The sequence below is a fragment of the Diospyros lotus genome, chromosome 7 (assembly GCF_014633365.1).
Source record: "Diospyros lotus cultivar Yz01 chromosome 7, ASM1463336v1, whole genome shotgun sequence".
NCBI lineage: Eukaryota > Viridiplantae > Streptophyta > Magnoliopsida > Ericales > Ebenaceae > Diospyros > Diospyros lotus.
Window position 1 is genome coordinate 31,788,140 of NC_068344.1, and position 17,519 is coordinate 31,805,658.

At 36.6% G+C, this 17,519-nt stretch overlaps 3 protein-coding genes across 3 annotated transcripts; 1 reads left to right on the forward strand and 2 right to left on the reverse strand.

Moving 5' to 3' along the window:
- Positions 1–3,179: 3,179 nt before the first annotated feature.
- Positions 3,180–4,256, forward strand: LOC127806285 (uncharacterized). Its single transcript, XM_052343484.1, has one exon. The coding sequence runs from the start codon at positions 3,281–3,283 to the stop codon at positions 3,746–3,748; it is 468 nt and encodes a 155-aa protein (XP_052199444.1). The 5' UTR covers positions 3,180–3,280; the 3' UTR covers positions 3,749–4,256.
- A 1,493-nt stretch (positions 4,257–5,749) lies between these two features.
- Positions 5,750–9,438, reverse strand: LOC127806284 (sugar carrier protein A-like). The gene is made up of 4 exons (XM_052343482.1): positions 9,145–9,438; positions 7,982–8,301; positions 7,008–7,634; positions 5,750–6,391 (listed from the first exon to the last, which is right to left on the reverse strand). The coding sequence occupies exons 1-4, from the start codon at positions 9,287–9,289 to the stop codon at positions 5,957–5,959; spliced, it is 1,527 nt and encodes a 508-aa protein (XP_052199442.1). The 5' UTR covers positions 9,290–9,438; the 3' UTR covers positions 5,750–5,956.
- A 123-nt stretch (positions 9,439–9,561) lies between these two features.
- LOC127806283 (sugar carrier protein A-like) lies at positions 9,562–12,405 on the reverse strand. Its single transcript, XM_052343481.1, has 4 exons — positions 12,032–12,405; positions 11,189–11,508; positions 10,431–11,057; positions 9,562–10,279 (listed from the first exon to the last, which is right to left on the reverse strand). The coding sequence occupies exons 1-4, from the start codon at positions 12,174–12,176 to the stop codon at positions 9,839–9,841; spliced, it is 1,533 nt and encodes a 510-aa protein (XP_052199441.1). The 5' UTR covers positions 12,177–12,405; the 3' UTR covers positions 9,562–9,838.
- Between the last annotated feature and the right edge of the window lie 5,114 nt (positions 12,406–17,519).

Below are 17,519 nucleotides of genomic sequence, written 5' to 3' on the forward strand. Positions count from 1 at the left end.
GAGAACACTTTTTATATTAGAAGTTTCGAGTTAGCAAACTAAAAATTAAATTTATGAAATATATGTAATGTAAAAATATAAATGTGAATGATATTATGTTTAAATTTGAAGATAAAATGATCATTCTACGGAAAAAAAAGATTAATTTATATATTTTGAATCAATTATCTAATTAATAAATAAAAAGACTAATAAGCATGTTACTCTTAAAATTAAGGTATCATTTTTAAAATAAAAAGGTTTATTCAATATTTTTATATGATAATATCATTAAGTTAAAGATGAAAATAAGAAATTTAATAAGACCACAAGAAGTCTAACTTTGGTGCATGACGTAAAGCACCCAAGTTATTTCAAATAGAAGTAGTCTGCTTTCTATGAGACTTTTATTTCTTCGAGACCCCTAGTCCGTGTTGTCTTTAGGTTATGGTTTAACCTTTTATTAATTTTAACTTATCTTCTCTTTTATTTTTGTTTGTAGTTAAACAAGCAGAGTCTGCTCAAGACATAGGCCCTAAAGCCTATGACTGGGGCCTCCAAAAATTTGGAATTCCCAAAAAATACAGTCACCCCTTGAAAGAAAAATACAACAATCACTTATCCCAAGGCATAACCAAGTGGTAAAGGAATAGGCTGAAAAGTTTGTCTGAAAATTCTTAGTGTGAGTTCGATTATTGGGAGAAACAAAAATTAAGGAGAGGACCTTAAGAGTGATATTAGTGGCACTTAAGTCTACCACTCTAATCACTTAGGCACATCACTCGATTTACCTTCTTAGTGTAGTTCTAGAGACGGGGTGACTGAGGATGCCAGTAATAAGTCATAATTAAAAAAAAATAAAATACAACAATCACTTGAGAGAATAAAGCGCCCTCCCCCCCCCCTCTCCCAAAAAAAAAGTGGGACCTTAAAAAAATACAACAACCCTCTCCAAAAAAATTTATTATCACCTAGGGCCCGCTAAGCCTTGGGTCAGCCCTGTAAACAAGTTATTTTCATTCTCAGTTGGTTCATCTTTGTCGTAATGTAAGATTTAGTAACAAATAGTGTTGTATGACATTGAATTTGAAATCATGAAAATATAAATTCATTAGAGACCATAATATTAAAATGGATGTGCATTTATAAATGAAAAAAAAGCTATTCATAATAAAATTAAAGTGACATTTAATATTATAGAGCTAAATATACATAAGATATTTGGAAATATAATTATTATAATTTTTTTACATGAGAATAACACCAATGTGAAGAGAATGAAATAAATGGAATCAATTTTTACCAAATAAGGTAGAGGAAAACTAAAAACATTTTATGAAAGACACTCAAATATATGATCACACGTATAAATGAGTAGTGATTAATAATTCATTAACCTAACTCCGCCCAATAAAATTAAGATTTGTTGTGTTTTATTATTATTATTAGGTCCTAGTCCAAAAAATTAAACCTACTTAACATCAATTTGAGGCTAAGTTGAATCCTTCATTTTTATAAATTTGACCCAAACGTTTATCACATGTGCATTTGAGTCTAGCCGACTTAAAAATATTTGTGATTTTAGGCCAAAGTAATTTTGGTGGCTCTTTAATAATATAAATAAAATTTTAAAATTATTAAAATTTTACTTTACTTGCCTTTTGAAATACAAAATCATTAATTAAATTTTTATATACAAGTTTAGAAAATAAATATTTTTCAATTGATAATATAAACAAGAGAAAAATATTTAAATACATAATAATAGACTAAACAAAAAATGTATAGAGTCCACAATCGACTCCTACAAATTAAAATTTATTAAATTATTTTTATTTTTTAATGCCTAAATCAGTGCGGATTCTCCAAATAAAAATTCAACCATTCAAATAATTGTTTTATCAAATTATCCTTCTAAAAAAAGTTACTTTTCATTTTTTTATTTTTTAACTGATTTATATTTCACTATTCACTACTTAATATTGAAAAATTATATATGAATTTGGGGAGTTGAAGGTTCCCTTATCTAAATAATATCTCATTATTTATTATTTAACATTAAAAAATGACTCGTAAACTTGAAGAGCCTCTTTATCTAAATAACATTTTACTATTTATTAAAAAATGATTCTCAGACTTAAAGAATTGTGAGTCTTCTTCTCTAAATGGTACAATAAAATAAATTTAAACAAAAATATTATGAAATATAATTAATGATTTTATATTTCAAAAAATAAAAAGAGTAATTTTTGAATAATTGGTGATTTTGGGCTCCTCTTTTTTTAGAGGTCTTAGATATAGAGTCTATGTCACAAATTTATTGAATATTTAAAAGTGGTATTTTTTTTTTTCATTTGAGGCCCACCTTTGGCCTAGGTCGTACTTGTTAAAATATTTTATTTTATTTTTTATCTTTTTTATGCAAAATAAAGTTGTTTAATATGAATTCATCATATAATTATGGATTTGCAAATAAAGTGCATAACTTTACGGTGTTGATTGATGAAATTATTTAGAAGATAATTTTTAATATAATTATAAAAAATTTTAAAACTGCCACCCAACTCAAATAAATTTAATTTTGTATAAATGAGATTAATTTCATTTTAATCATATAATTAGATGAATTCCAAATTTAAAGTTCTAATTAAAACTAATCATAATTATATCAAATCAAAAGTCTACAAAGCCCGAAACCAACTCAGTCACGAGCACCCTTAACTTTAACAACCACTTTCAAAAATATGGTTGGATGGCCTGCTTGATGGGCAGTTTGAATTTTTTTATTTGTGTTTTTTTTTTAAAATGCAAATTACATCTGGGGTCACTTTCACACTGTGGATCAACGGTCACAAAGGAAAGTGGGTCCAGTATGGTCACAAGAAGACGCAAAGCCAGATCAGAGTCGATTAAGACACGTGTCGATAGCATCAACGTGTCACCCAGTTAGGCCGACACGAGGTGGGCGGTGACCCGAATTAAGGTTCACCGACCACTGTTAACAGTTGCCCTCGTATTCTCCGCGTAATTACTGAGAATGCCAATCCTCGTAACAAAACGGAGGGTTCGTCTGTAAATAGAACGAAATGCAGGGGCAAGTACCGTTGCAGGTTCCCCTTCTCCGGTGGCGTTTCACAATCAAAATCCACGTGTACTGACTACTGAGTCCCCTCTATTTATAGGACCCTCGCTCCCAGACTACTTCCACGTTATTACATTACAAACCCCGAAGGACCAAGTATTCTTCGAAGAAGTCCCTAATCTCGTCTCTCTTTCTCCCTTAACTCATCTCGATCTTGAAATGGCCACCACCGCCATTCTCCGATCTCAAGAATGCCTCCTCCGGCCCAACCCGCGCCCTCGTCGCCGAAAGCGGAGTCCCGCCGGATCTCCAGATCGGATTCGAGTACGGGACCGATCGGTGGTCCCAAAGTTTCCGGCGAAAGACCTGGTCATGGGGCAGGTGAAGATCCTGAAACGCGGCGAGAAATTGACTCCTCCGGCGCAGGACAAGGATGGGCGGGTCTTCGGAGACGAGGATTTGGTTCTGTGCTCGACGGATCGGCTGGGACCCGATCCCGAGACGGTCCAGAAGGAGATTAGGGTTTCGGACTTGAAGGTCGTGGACGGGCTTTATGCCGGCTCGGCGGCGTTCCTGGCTTCGCCTCCGCCGAGTTCGCTTCCATTTCCGGCGTTTTTTGCTAGAAAGGAGAACAACGACGCCGCTACGAGCGATCTCCGCCGGTTGCTTCGGCTGGATTTGTTCTGAATTTGGCCACTGCTGATTGAAATGCTGGATCCGGTGGCTTGGATCTTACTGGCTTGATTTGCTGTCTCTCAGGGCATCTTCCTTTATTTTTTCAAGAGGAAGGCTGAGAAATGAAACCATGGAAGAGAATCTAACGTTTGGCATCTTACTTCTAGAGCGACAAAGAGTAGTCATCTTTTGTTGCTTGGATGTCTAGTTAGTTTCAACTATAATAGACGATTAGGTTCTCATAAATCCTGTATGCTATATGTATAGTCTAATAGTCTTGATATGTCACTCGTCGATCGACGAGAATGTGGCTGTGTCATTGGGTTTCTGTGTGGTTCTATGGGTAATACCCATTGTCTGTCAGTTTTAGTACATTGATAATCTCATATTCCACCTATTATGATGTAGCTTGCAAGTTTAATTCGTGTTCTACAGAACTTCGATGTATCTTCGATATTCGAATAAAAGCCTTAGCCTTTTAGACTTTAGTATGAAAATATAAAGGCCAATATTCACGTTATTTACTTGTTGCGATGGTTGATTACTGTGAAATTTGGTCCTTGGTTGCTTCAGATTTTTGTTGCGCGATATCATGTTCATTATGATTTAATATGCATTTGCCCGAGGGAGAAGAATTAGAAAGCTGACGTTGATGTGATGCTTAAGTTGTTCCTTGCCCTCTTTGGCTTTATTTGTTAGTATTACCTGATTCTGAGCATACTTCATGTTGCAATTTGATGACTCGTCCGTTCGTCCTGATGGTCTGCTTTATCTCAAGGTCTCTTGCTTTGCCTTCTCAATAGGAAGTAAGTTTTTGTCCAAGAAACCGTTGAAATGAAGCTAAAGTTAGGTATCTATGCCTTTATCTCTGCAGCAACTAGTGGTGGAACACCATTTGTTGCTTGGAGATATAGTTTAGTCTGAACATTTTAGGAAGAAACGGGCATCTGCTAATCTATATAATCATTGGATGTTCTATTATCTGATATCACGATATGATCAACTTTCAACTTCGTGTTTTATATGGGTTCCAGACTTCCAGTTAGGCAGTAGCATTAGGCGTTTCTTATCTCCATTCCCTTCATAAAGTGCGAGCTTCTACGTGAATACAACTCTGCTTTTGAGCTATGGCGCCAAAACTGTTCTTCTCAGCTTCTGCACAAGTTAGCATTTCCCAGAGACTTGGAAGGAAATTAGATGTTTCTACGTCGGCGGAATAATCATTGTTATCTGTCATGTTGAATTGAATTGATTGGGGTAGAAAGAAATCCTAGTTTTAACAAGACAGTATGGCACAAGTTGAAAAGTTTCAAGCTTGACAATGGGCTGTGATTGGTTAGGAAAAAAATGCTGCTGAAGCTCAAGATTTCATGTTGTTTCTTCAAGCATATTCTGGAACAACTAGATCATTATCATAAGGTACAAGAGAGATGACATACTGTTCGATCACTTTGTTATACATCTGACCAATAATCTATATCCAACTATAATGAAGTCGATCAGAGTGAGGTATTATGACATCTAAACACAAGATACTTATCAGAATGAATTTTAACAAGGCAAGTTTATAGCTTTTCGGTTCAATTGGTCCTGTCTGTACTTTAGTATGGATAATTTTTTAAAATATTTTTTACCAATTTTCCTCTTTATATATTCTTGAACTTCCATGGCTGATCTGTAATGGTTCTCTGTGCTCTCTAATTGAAAGGAAAAGAAAGAAATTACTAGTTTTCTTGCTCCCACGTCCCATCTCCCTCGCCAAGTTGACTTTGGATTTTTGGCCTGTCCAAATCAGTTATGAAATTAAACAACATATCTAACTTTTATCTCACTATGGAAGGTCGGTTATATGAATTTTAGACTTTTATGTGGGTTACGCCCCAATAGATAATTTGTTTAAAATTCATATTTAGATCCGACTAGGTTTTACGTTGGTTGTCGGCTACGTAACGCAACCCTCCTCCTTTATTTGGGTTTGGGAGCGACAATGGATAACATCCCTTGACGAAGTAATGATGAAATGAAATTTCAATACCATTTTCACGTGGAGAAATTTTATGAGATGGTCCAAAAGTACCAGCAGGTATGGCATATAGTTTACAGAACACACCCGTTTATCTACCCTGTTTCACATCCCTACTTATCCAAGTTAACTAGCGGCCGGGGGTAATGTTAATGGATAAGTAGTTTGTTTTTCACATTTATAGAGTTACTTTCTGTTTAGGAACTGCCGTTGACATCTGGACATCTAGGTACAACTCTCTTCCAGAACCAATGCTTTCTCCACAAGAATATCATCGCTTCAATGGGGACTCCCTTGGTTTCAGGCAGGAACAGGTAGACAAAGACTGTCATCACAGTGATCCAGCCGGCAAAGAAGAGAAAAATCCCAAATTTGAATGCACAGAGGAGGGAAAGGAAAGACTGGCCTATGACAAAAGTGAAGAATAGGTTCACAGCCACTGTGATGCTCTGGCCAGCCGATCTGATTTCCAGTGGAAAGATCTCACTTGGCACTGTCCATCCTAGAGGACCCCATGACCACCCGAAAGCTGCAACGAAGAGGCAGATCACAACCACCACCAGAATTGATAAGCCTTTTGAGAGCTCCTTATCGCTGCCGAATTTGAAGCCCAATATTATTGCCACTGTAACCTGTGCAAATAGTGTCAGTTTCAGGAATTGCCTACTAGAACAATAATCACAACCACCACCACAACTCTTCGAGATTAACTACTAGAACAATATCTACAGCTTCTGATCAATCTGGTTTAAATTGGCACATTTACGTTTGGCCTCATCTGAACTCTCGAATGCGATGTATATTCTACCAATTTGAAGTACGGTGTGTAATTGGAAAAGAAACTATAATGTTGATGTAATGCATAATTGTATAAAAAAATTACTGCGTATCTGAATTCGTTTTTGTTTAACTGAGTGTAATTATATAGCATGAGAAGAGTTGTGGATATGTGCCAACAGAATGTGCTATGTTGCAGGGCATAATCCTTACTCTTATAATGCATGAATACATCTCAAGGTGAATGTTAAGAATTCGACCTTCAAAGATTCTACAAGGGGGCCTTTTGTGATGTATTTATAATTCAGTTCGTTAAAATGTCCAAGAAAATTTTCAACGAAAGCCAAGAATGTTGGGGATTGTTATCTGAGTTCTTTCCTCTATTGGGGGTTTTCCCTTTCTAATGGAAAGCCCCCAATAGAGGATGCTTCCATCAGTTTTCTGCAAGGTTTGGTGTTATAAGTCTTTTACCTGGCACACAATCATTTGAATTCCTCCGCCAATGAGTAAAGCTTTTCGACCCCATTTATCGACTGTTGCAATAGAGACTACAGTAGATGAAGCCAGAACTGCTCCAGTCAAGGCAGAAGAATACAGAGAAGCATTCCCCCCAAATCCCATGCTCTGAAACAAAACTGGAGCATAGAAGAGAATCGAATTGATGCCAGTAAGTATCTGGAAGGTAGGCATGAAGATTGCCATGGCTAATTGCGGCCTGCTCCTCTTTTCAAGGATGTTTCTGAAGGGATGCTCAATTGAGTTTGCTAACTCACTTGCATCAGTTATGTCTTGTAACTCTGCATGAACATTCTTGGTTCCCCTGATTTTCTCAAGAATTTCTCTTCCCTTTTCTGTATATCCCCGTTCAATTAAGCTGTTGGGTGTCTCTGGAAGAAATATTCCTCCCACTGTCATCAGAAGAGCTGGTGCTCCAGCCAGGCCCAGGGAAAGCCTCCATCCCCATGGCCGGAGCTTCTCTGTTCCATAGTTGATCATGTTTGCTGTGAAGATTCCTAATGTTGTTGCCAACTGAAACATCATGTTTAGGCCTCCTCGAAGATGTGCCGGTGCCATTTCTGACAAATATAGCGGAACCGCCTTCGAACATTGGTAAGCAAGTGATAGAATTTAGTTTGGAAAATGATCCAGTCTACCTGGGATTCATAAATTCTGTGTGTAAATTCAGAAAGCAGGAACTATCCTTAACACCCTGAATTTGTTAGCAGAAAAAAATTGTGATTTTTAGCTTTTGTTAGAATTTAGTTTTGAAAATTATCTAGTCTACCTGGGATTTGTAAATTCTCTGAATTTGTTGGCAGATGCAAATTGGGATATTTTGCATTTGTTTTGAATTTGGTCTCGTGGCAAAATAAAAGCTATAAGCTATACTACTAATTTGCAGATAAGGAAAGGAGTTGCAGCAATGATGGAGAGCCAATGCTTACCTGATTCCCGAATCCTATGCCAACGCCGAGCATGATCCTACCCAAGATGAGCATTGTGAGGTTTACAGCTGAAGCATCCAATGTTGCTCCAACGATAAAGCTAATTCCACCGCACATTATGCTTGCCTTACGACCATACTTCCGAGTGATGGGGGATGCCAGAAGAGATGCCACTAGGCCGGCTAGATACAGTGAAGATGTAAATGCTGCTAGACCTTGGTTGTTGTATTTGCAGTAGTTGTTCTCATGAGCATGCATCTTATGCCGGTACACTACTGGGAAGAATTTGTGAAGAAATCCATCCATTGACGTCACCCCTCCTGTTGAAAAGATCCTTGGTGAGAGTTATAGTTCCTGAATTGGTTCATTCAGATAATTAGTTGCCACTAGTTCTTTTTTGGTTTCTGCTGTTATTCTGCAGTTCACATTGTTTGGTGAACACAGTAAGTTACCATTCTTGCATGGGTAATTTGCCCTCATTCTATGATCAAGACATCAGTTCAATAATTGAGCTTTTTGTTTTCACCAGCTGAAAACTGCAGGTTGGATACGAAAAAACTAGGGAATCTATGTAGGAGGTATGATACTAATTACTCATACATTTGTTCATATTGTCTTTTTTCTTGTTTGTTAATCCAAATTGAGAGCCAGCCTCGGCAGCAACAGTGATGTTTTTCCTTTGGGAATAATAAGTTGCGAGTTCAAACTGTGAAAACTGAAGAAGTCTGCATCTTTTGCTGCTAAAAAAGTGAAGCAAATCAGGGACAACAGGGATTGCAGCTGGCAAGCTAGCTGGCCGAGTTTGAAAGTTTTCAGTATTTTTGAAACTTCAATTTTGAGTATTTTTCTGTTCTAGCATATTTTGTAGGAGACTTTTTTGGATTGTTTGTTAAATTTTTCTGTATAAATTTCAGCATTATCAATGAAAATTATAGACAAGTTCAGTCTCCAGCACAAGCTTTGTGTGTTTTTCTGTCAAAAACCTACAAAAACAGCCTCCTTACAAGACAAAGTTAAGGACGTGCACAAAAAATGACTCTAGCCCGCCGGTCTCAAAACAGAGCTCCTCATGCGCCGATGCCCATTTATCTGTTGATCTAGATCGTGTCCTAAACTTTAGAGTGTTTGAATGAAAATTGAAGATGTTTTTTTAAGTCAAATACCTGAAATTCCAATGTCATAGCCAAAGATCGACCCGCCAATGGCAGCAGCAACACAAGAAATGATTACATAACAGGTGACCTTTCCTTGGTATTGCTGTGCTCTCTCCTTGGCTACACCGGATGGAGCCAAAGATCCACCTGCCATCTTCAACGCTCTTCTCTTTCTTCTCCACAGAGTCTGCTAGAACTAGAGATAAGAAAAGAGGCAACTTGTTTTCAAGAGGAACATAGTATTACTCTACCCATTGTTTTATCCAAAGGGCAGTTGACTAGAATCCTACAACCAACTGAACTTTCAAATCTCTGTTATATGATGTATGCGTGATTTGGGAGCGATTATCTTCACAATTCATTATGTGGGAAGCAATAATCTATTTCTTTCTCCCATTGGAACATTTAGTCCACTTTGCTGATCTCTTACTTGTAACCAATAATACAGTTTTTAATTGAATAAGTGCAAGTTCCAAGGGGTAGGGGTTACTAGTCAAATGTCTATTACAACTTGCATTGAAAACTAAGAATTCTGCCCCTGATGGCAGTGAGCTCGCAGCCATCGTCGTGTTTATCCTCAACCTCCTGTCTCCACTAGGTGCTTCTGGCTTTTCCCTTTAGCGACGGTCAATTGTTTACTCTATACCCTCTTACTGATTCTAAAATTGCTTTCCAGTGTTCATCTCGACTTCAACCAGTTGCTTTATGTTGCAGTGCTCTCATCAGACTCTTGAGATCCTGGTACAATTCTCTTCCAAAACCAATGCTTTTGCCACAGCAGTATCATCTCTTCTATGGGAATTCCCTTCGTTTCAGGTAGGAAGACGTACACAAAGATTGTCATGACTGTTATCCACCCAGAAAAGAAGAGGAAAATTCCAAACTTGAAGGCACATAGGAGGAATAGAAAAGATTGGGCTATGATGAAAGTGAACAGTAGGTTCACAGCCACTGTAATGCTCTGCCCTGCTGAACGTGTCTCTAATGGGAATATCTCACTCGGCACTGTCCAGCCAAGCGGCCCCCATGACCATCCAAAGGCTGCGACAAAAAGGCAAATGACTGCCACCACCAAGATTGAGAACTCTTTTGAGAGCTTTTCGTGATTGCCAAACTTAAGTCCCAAGACTATAGCAACAATAACCTGTCTCCATTGCACCAGAAAGACTAGTTGTTAATCGGCAATATTTCAATTATAGTGTCTACATTCTTTTTAACTTCTCCATTGAGACTTTACAAGTAGTTTTGAGTATGTTAAGGAAGTATCGATGAAATAAAGCGATTCAAGTCTTTACCTGGCATATGACCATCTGAATCCCTCCAGCAATTAGTAGAGCTCTTCGACCCCATTTATCCACCGTGGCTATGGACACCAGGGTAGACAAAGCAAGAACTCCTCCAGTCACAGCTGAAGAATAGAGAGGAGCATTTCCTTCAAACCCCATGCTTTGAAACAAAACTGGGGCATAAAAGAGGATTGAATTTATGCCGGTGAGGATTTGGAATGTCGGCATGAATATTGCCATGACCAACTGCGGTCTATTCCTTCTTTCCAGGATGTTTCTGAAAGGGTGCTCGATCGAGTTTGCATACTGACTCGCATCCATCATGTCTTCAAATTCTGCATCCACATTTTTTGTTCCTCTAATCCTCTCAAGAACCGCTCTTCCTTTTTCCATTAAGCCCTGTTCAATTAAGCTGTTTGGTGTCTCTGGAAGGAGCATTCCTCCCACTGTCATTAAGAGAGCTGGTGCTGCAGCCAGACCTAGGGAAAGCCTCCACCCCCATGGCGGGAGCTTGTCTGTTCCATAGTTGATCATGTTTGCAGTAAAGATTCCGAGAGTTGTTGCTAGTTGAAACATCATGTTTAGAGCTCCTCTTAGGTGGGCTGGTGCCATCTCCGACAAATATAGCGGAACCGCCTTCAGACAACATTAGAGATGTTCATACTCATGCCAAAGATTACACAGAGACTCCTAGTTTTCAGCAAAATTAGCTTTGCTTCTAATACAATCTACTTAAAATAACTTGCTTCTGCAGAGAAGCAGAATACCTGATTGCCGAATCCAATGCCAATCCCAAGCATGATCCGGCCTAGAAGAAGCATCGCTAGGTTCACAGCCGAGGCATTAAGAGCTGCTCCGACAAAAAAGCTGATTCCTCCACAGACTATACTCATTCGTCGACCATATTTCCTCGTGATGGGGGAGGCCACCAGCGAGGCGACCAAACCAGCCAGGTACAAGGATGAAGTAAAAGCCGCAAGGCCTTGGTTGTTGTACTTGCAATAATTGTTTTCATGGGCACGCTTCTTGTTCTTGTATACTGTGAGGAAGAATCGACGAAGGAATTCATCCATTTGCGTCACTCCTCCTGTTAAGTTGTGAAATTAGCATTTAGAAGGGTCCAATTGATGCATAAAAGGTTTCTACGATTAATCTTCTTCCACTGTTAAACACCCAATGCCCTAATCTTCTTGGTGTTTATTGATTATGCACCACTTCTACACCGAAGCAACTCATCAACAGTAAAAAGAAAAACCGATGCCTGACAGGAAAATTTGACAAAAATAAAAGCGAGATGCCGGAGTCTCGCCGGCCCGAGTTCGTTTCGTCGGAAAATCCTGCCGCTTTCTCTCACCATCCTTGTAATGCTTAGGAAGAACTTCCATGGGAAAATCGTATAATTCCACTTTCTGAGTCGTTCAAACATCAGAATCATGAATCATGATATTACATATTCACTATTTTCATCACAATCATAACCAGAAAACTCCCTTATCTTTCATCTACCCTCAATACTTCGATGACTAATCTCTTGATTGTTTCAGTATTCACTTCAAAATCATCCCTAGAAACCACTAGAAAATGCCAAAGAATAAAAGAACTTGAAGTACCTGAAATTCCAATGTCATAGCCAAATATTGACCCACCAACAGCTGCCACAATGCAGGCAACAATCACATAGAGGGTGACCCTTCCCTGGTACTTCTCAGCTCTGTTCCTGGCCATGCCGGCCGGAGCAAAAGACCCACCCGCCATTTTCAAAACCTCTCCTCCCTTCTTCCAAATCCCAGCCAAAGCCAGAGAGATAAAAACTCTCTGTTTTCTCGAACTCTCCTCCTGTTCTGGGTGGATGGTCTCTTTTCAGGACCCGAGTAGAAGGGAGACGTAGGCAACTAAAATGCTATATCTTATCAATATCTAAGAATTCTAGCAAAAATTCACTGATCAAGATTCAAGTGACTCTCATTTTCTGCTTTTGGGGATCGTTTTCCTTATTTTGGTAGTTCTTTTTGTGGATGGCTTTTCAGGATTTTGCTTCATTTGTTTGTCGTGTTCTATATTTGGATTCTGTTTTTTGTATTTCCATGAAAAAGGCATGAAAAATTACATTAAGGGTCAATATTAATGGGATCCAAATGGGTACGTGTTTGGGCATGGACCAGCTTGACGTGAATACAATTACTTCAATAAAATTGTAAAAAAACTTAAATTTCAAGTAATATTAAAAGTAAAATTTTAATACACGAGACTCTTTAGTTTAATGAGAGTCGTATTTATATATATGTTAAAAAATATTTTTTACAATTTAAAATTATAACCTTCTATTCACAAGAAGCAACGTTTCAAGAAGCATTTGGGTAGGCAAATGAATTTCAAGATGAGTTGCTTTCATGGTAGGGCAGCCAAACTTCTCATAACTACTTTTAACTCTCGACTGTTTTTGTAAACTTTCCCCCACTTTCGAGTTGATGTGTGAAAAGTTGTCATTTTTCTATTAGGTGTTTGGCTGAATCTTCTTCCAGTCTTCCACCATTAAGTTGTTTGGAATTTGAGGCCTAAACTAGTGGCTGGAGATGCATGACTGGGCGCAAATATTCAACAAAGGCAGTTAAGGCAATAACAATAAACACCAATTTGATTGCATTGCTCATCGAAATAGACAAGTTTCTAAATTCAAGACATAGACCCACTATTTTCCTAGACATTTAATAAGAGATAGGAAAATTCTATTTGCAGTAAGCTTTTTACTCTTCATATCCATAATTAAAATAAATTTAACAATTACTCTTCATACCCACTATTATTACTTGTTGCAGCCACCTATATTCTAAAATTACCCTCATATATCCCATACATCACGCCGTCCCTTTCTCTACAGCCACTAGCTGTCATCACTTTCTCTACAACATTTGTTGCTTCTTTGCAACCCCCACTCGCCGCCGCCGCCTTCCGTACAGTCGTACTCGCTGCCGTCGCCTTCCCTACAGTCGCACTCGCTGTCGTCGTCTTCTTTACAACCGCGTCTCTCTATTCTGCGCTTGATGATAACACAGGTAATTTTTACATGTTTGAACTTGAAGGGTAGAAGGGGAGAGGTTCGATGGGCGAAGGTGGTGGCCGCTTGGGTTCGGAGGCGATGACCGTGGTGGCAGCCTCCAAACCCTGGGTTCGGATCGGTCACCCCTATCAAACTGGAAGTAGCATCGCATCCAAATTGGGTTCGGAGGCACCCAGCGCCTCCGAAACCTGGATTTCGGAGGTTTGAGCCGCTTCCCAAACTTGGGTTTCGGAAGCGACCTGCGCCTCCGAACTCTAGGTTTCAGAGGTGCTGGTTGCCTCTGAACTCTAGAGTTCGGAGACAACCCATGCCTCCGAACCTTGGAGTTCGGAGGCGTTGACTACCTCCAAACTCCAGAATTCGAAAGTGCTAGGAGCCTCCGAAATCTAGAGTTTGGAGGCTCTCAATTTCTAATTTATATATTATATAATATAATATAATATATTACACATTTCAATTTACATGGACCCTCCGCTATTTTAATTTGTAATTAAGTTAATATAATAGTATAATATGTATATAATATATACATATATATTATGATAATAATAATAATAATATTATTATTATTAAAATTACTACCTTCGAACTCTAGAGTTTGGAGGCGCTAGGAGGCTCTCAATTTTTGTTTTATATATTATATAATATAATATGTTATATATTTTAATTTTTATTTTATATATTATATAATATGATATATTACACAGCACGGACCCTCTATTGTTTTAATTTGCAATTAAGTTAATGTAATGCTACAATATGTATATAATATATATATTATGATAATAATAATAATAATATTATTAAGATTAAAAGTAATTGAGAGTCTAATATTTATTTAATAAGTTATTCTTGAACTTTTAATTAGATATGTTCATGAGATCTTATTGAGTTAAGATGTAACTGCATATAATTTATAAGTAATTGATAATTTTATAGTTAATATTTATATTTATTGATAAAAATTTATTAAATTTATATTGCATGTCATGCTTATAATTGTTAGAGGCACAAATTTATCACTTTGTAGTGGCAAATAATTCAAATGGATAATGACATTTTTTTGAATCTTTGTATTTGCATTTTATTTTTCTTATTTTTTCTTTTTATACTTCTCACTTCGTTCACAAGTAAGAGACGAATTATAGGTTTTTTTTTCTAATACTCGTAGATTTTGAACTCTTTATTACAATAACAATTTCATTTTCTTTTTCAACTTTCTTAGTCCATTTAATCAGTGTTTCTCTAGTATCAAAAAGCTAATAGAAGAAAACATTTAGATATATTTTTTCTCTAACTAAAATAATAATTTTCAAAAATTTATTAAAAATCTATCATACCTCATTAATAGTGAACTGTTAAATAATATCAAATGATTGGTTAATTGCAAAATCAATTTTTTTGAGATATAAGAAAAAAATAATAAAATAAAATACCAATTAAAAATCTGAAAACTCAACTTCCCGAATCACAGGGTTCGGGAAGCACGGTGTTTCCCGAATCCCAGGAAACATCGTGCTTCCCGAACCCTGGGATTCAAAAATACATGCGTTTCCTGAATTCTAGAATTCAAAAAATTCACTAATACATACAATATTTACTTACACACTAATTCGGAAAATCAGGTTCTTGAGTTTCCAACTTCCCAAACCCTTAGAAACATACACTAATACATACAAGATTTAAATTTACTTGTGTGTGATGTTATTTTTTTGACTAGTTATCTTCTTCGTCAAACTCTTCCCAATTCGTTGCAAACATTTGAGTGTAGTAATCCATGGCTAACTTTGACTCGCTGATATTCTGAGAGAAAATGACTGAGTAATAATAGGTGTGAGACGAGGAATGAGTGACCTTGAGGAGAAAATAGATTTTCAATTTTCGATGGTGGATATGAAATAATAAGTAATTACGACGGACGATGGGTGAGAGGAAATTACAGAGTTTGTCAGTGAAAAAAAGTACGATGTCAGGTGGTTGCTTAACGTGGGCGGTTGAATATTGAAGATGAAGAGTAAAATTGAATTTTTTTCTTTAAAGTTATTTTAGGTATATTGAAAAGTGATTGTAGTGAATAAAATTATGATTGCGAATAGAATTTTCCAGAAAGATATTGTAATAGCCTTCCTATAGTCACAAGTCCTAAGAGATTCTTAGTTGGGATAGAACTTCTTGTTTTTCTTTTGGTTATCTTTTTCAAATTTTTGGGTCTTATGCCATTGTTACGCTGAAGATGAGTTTTTGTAATTATAATTCTTTTTTGATGATTAAAAAAATTATGAATTTAAGTTGTGAAAATAATTTATCCATAAAAGACGGGTAGTCTTGTGTGTAAAAATATATTTTTTTTCAATTCTCATAAAAGTGAGAAGTTTTATGCATTGAGAGTTGCTAAAAAGTATGGTTACGTGATCTTGAAGAATTAGCTCATTATAATAAATTAAAATATTTTTATTTTTATTTTTTATCTATCTTATAGATGTTTTGTACTTAATTTGAGTCTATCATGTAAATTTTTGTTTTGACAAATTACTTAAATTTGAATTTATAACTTAGTTGGGCATCGTAAAATGGTGCCAAAAATGACTTGTAGAAATTCAAATAATTTATTTAGAAAAAACATAAATGGTAAGTTATTTTTAGGTCTTCCATGAAGAATATTTTTTTGTAAAAATAAGTGCTAACTTTTATTCAATCAACCAACAAAACGAAATATTTTTCAAAAGTTAATTTTTTAAGGACAAAACAAATGTAGCCTAAATAAAGAAATTTTTATATTTGTTCTTGTTGTGAAATGCTCTAAAAAAATCTAAGCTAAAAATTTCAAAAATCCTAGGAGTATCTTGAGAAGGCCAAAGACATGGATGGTCCCAAAAAAATTTTTGAACAAGAGTTTCTAGGAGCGTTCTGAGAGTTTTCGGGAATGTCTTAACCCCAAGCATTCTTGAAATCTAAGATTCATCCGAAGGATCTTTCAAGCCAAGCCATCTAAAGACTCTAAAGAGTCGTCAGACTCTTTCGGAGGATACTCATCAGGGCACTCTATCCCCAAAGATACCTCCAAGCCCTCCACTCTCATTCGAAACCTTTTCACCCAGAAAGTCGAGACACACATCAACATGCCATGTGTAATGTGGACCCCACCATCGTCTATAAATACCCACCTGCTACATGACAAACATACTCTTTTCGGGATATTATTTTTGGACCATTTTTCCTAGACTTTCTCACACACAAATTCGAACTCCAAAAACTTTGGCCTCGGTCTACACCAAGCCTTTCAAGAGACTACCCATTGGAAGACTCTCATCTAGAGACACTCATCCAGAGTATACTACATACACACATACATACATTCATACTTCTGCTTCATGGCATCATCATTAGGCTTAGGCATCGAAGCCTGCGTGGGGAAGATCTCCATGTGCCTTTTAACCAATGTTTTAAAAACTGAATCGGAGAGCGAATCGACCTATTAATTGGGTCACGGGTCAGTTGGTCCGACCGGTTAGATAAGACTGGTTCGACCGGATGATGTCATATATATATTTGAAATACTAATATTCTATATATTATCATGAGAAATGCTATTATTAACTAATATACAACTAATATTTTATATATAATTGTTATATATGTTGTTAAAAAATTAATTAAGAATTAAAAATTTAAAAATAAGTGTGAGAAATGCTATTATTAACTAATATACAACTAATATTTTATATATAATTGTTATATATGTTGTTAAAAAATTAATTAAGAATTAAAAATTTAAAAATAAGTGTGAGGGTGAAAAAAATCGAGGTCAATCCGGTTACCAGTTCGACCGGATTTTGACCAGTTTTGACCGGGTTGAAGAAGATTTGGTTTTTTATGTCAAACCGGACCGGATAGGCCACCGGTTCCCGATTTTTCCGGTCCGATTTTTAAAACAATACTTTTAACCATTGTTTTAAAAATTGGACCGAACCGGTCGGTCGGACTGGTTTAATTGGGAACCGATGGTCCATCCGGTCCGGTTTGACATAAAAATTCAAATC

Bases quoted from the DNA above. Each gene is read 5' to 3' on its own strand.
- LOC127806285 (XM_052343484.1), top strand. From the start codon at position 3,281: ATGGCCACCACCGCCATTCTCCGATCTCAAGAATGCCTCCTCCGGCCC.
- LOC127806284 (XM_052343482.1), bottom strand. From the start codon at position 9,289: ATGGCAGGTGGATCTTTGGCTCCATCCGGTGTAGCCAAGGAGAGAGCA. The intron at 7,635-7,981 runs GTAAGCATTGGC...CAATGTTCGAAG, and splicing joins GCATAGGATTCGGGAATCAG to GCGGTTCCGCTATATTTGTC. The intron at 6,392-7,007 runs GTAAAAGACTTA...CTATTTGCACAG, and splicing joins TTCAAATGATTGTGTGCCAG to GTTACAGTGGCAATAATATT.
- LOC127806283 (XM_052343481.1), bottom strand. From the start codon at position 12,176: ATGGCGGGTGGGTCTTTTGCTCCGGCCGGCATGGCCAGGAACAGAGCT. The intron at 11,509-12,031 runs GTACTTCAAGTT...ACAACTTAACAG, and splicing joins CTATGACATTGGAATTTCAG to GAGGAGTGACGCAAATGGAT. The intron at 10,280-10,430 runs GTAAAGACTTGA...CAATGGAGACAG, and splicing joins TTCAGATGGTCATATGCCAG to GTTATTGTTGCTATAGTCTT.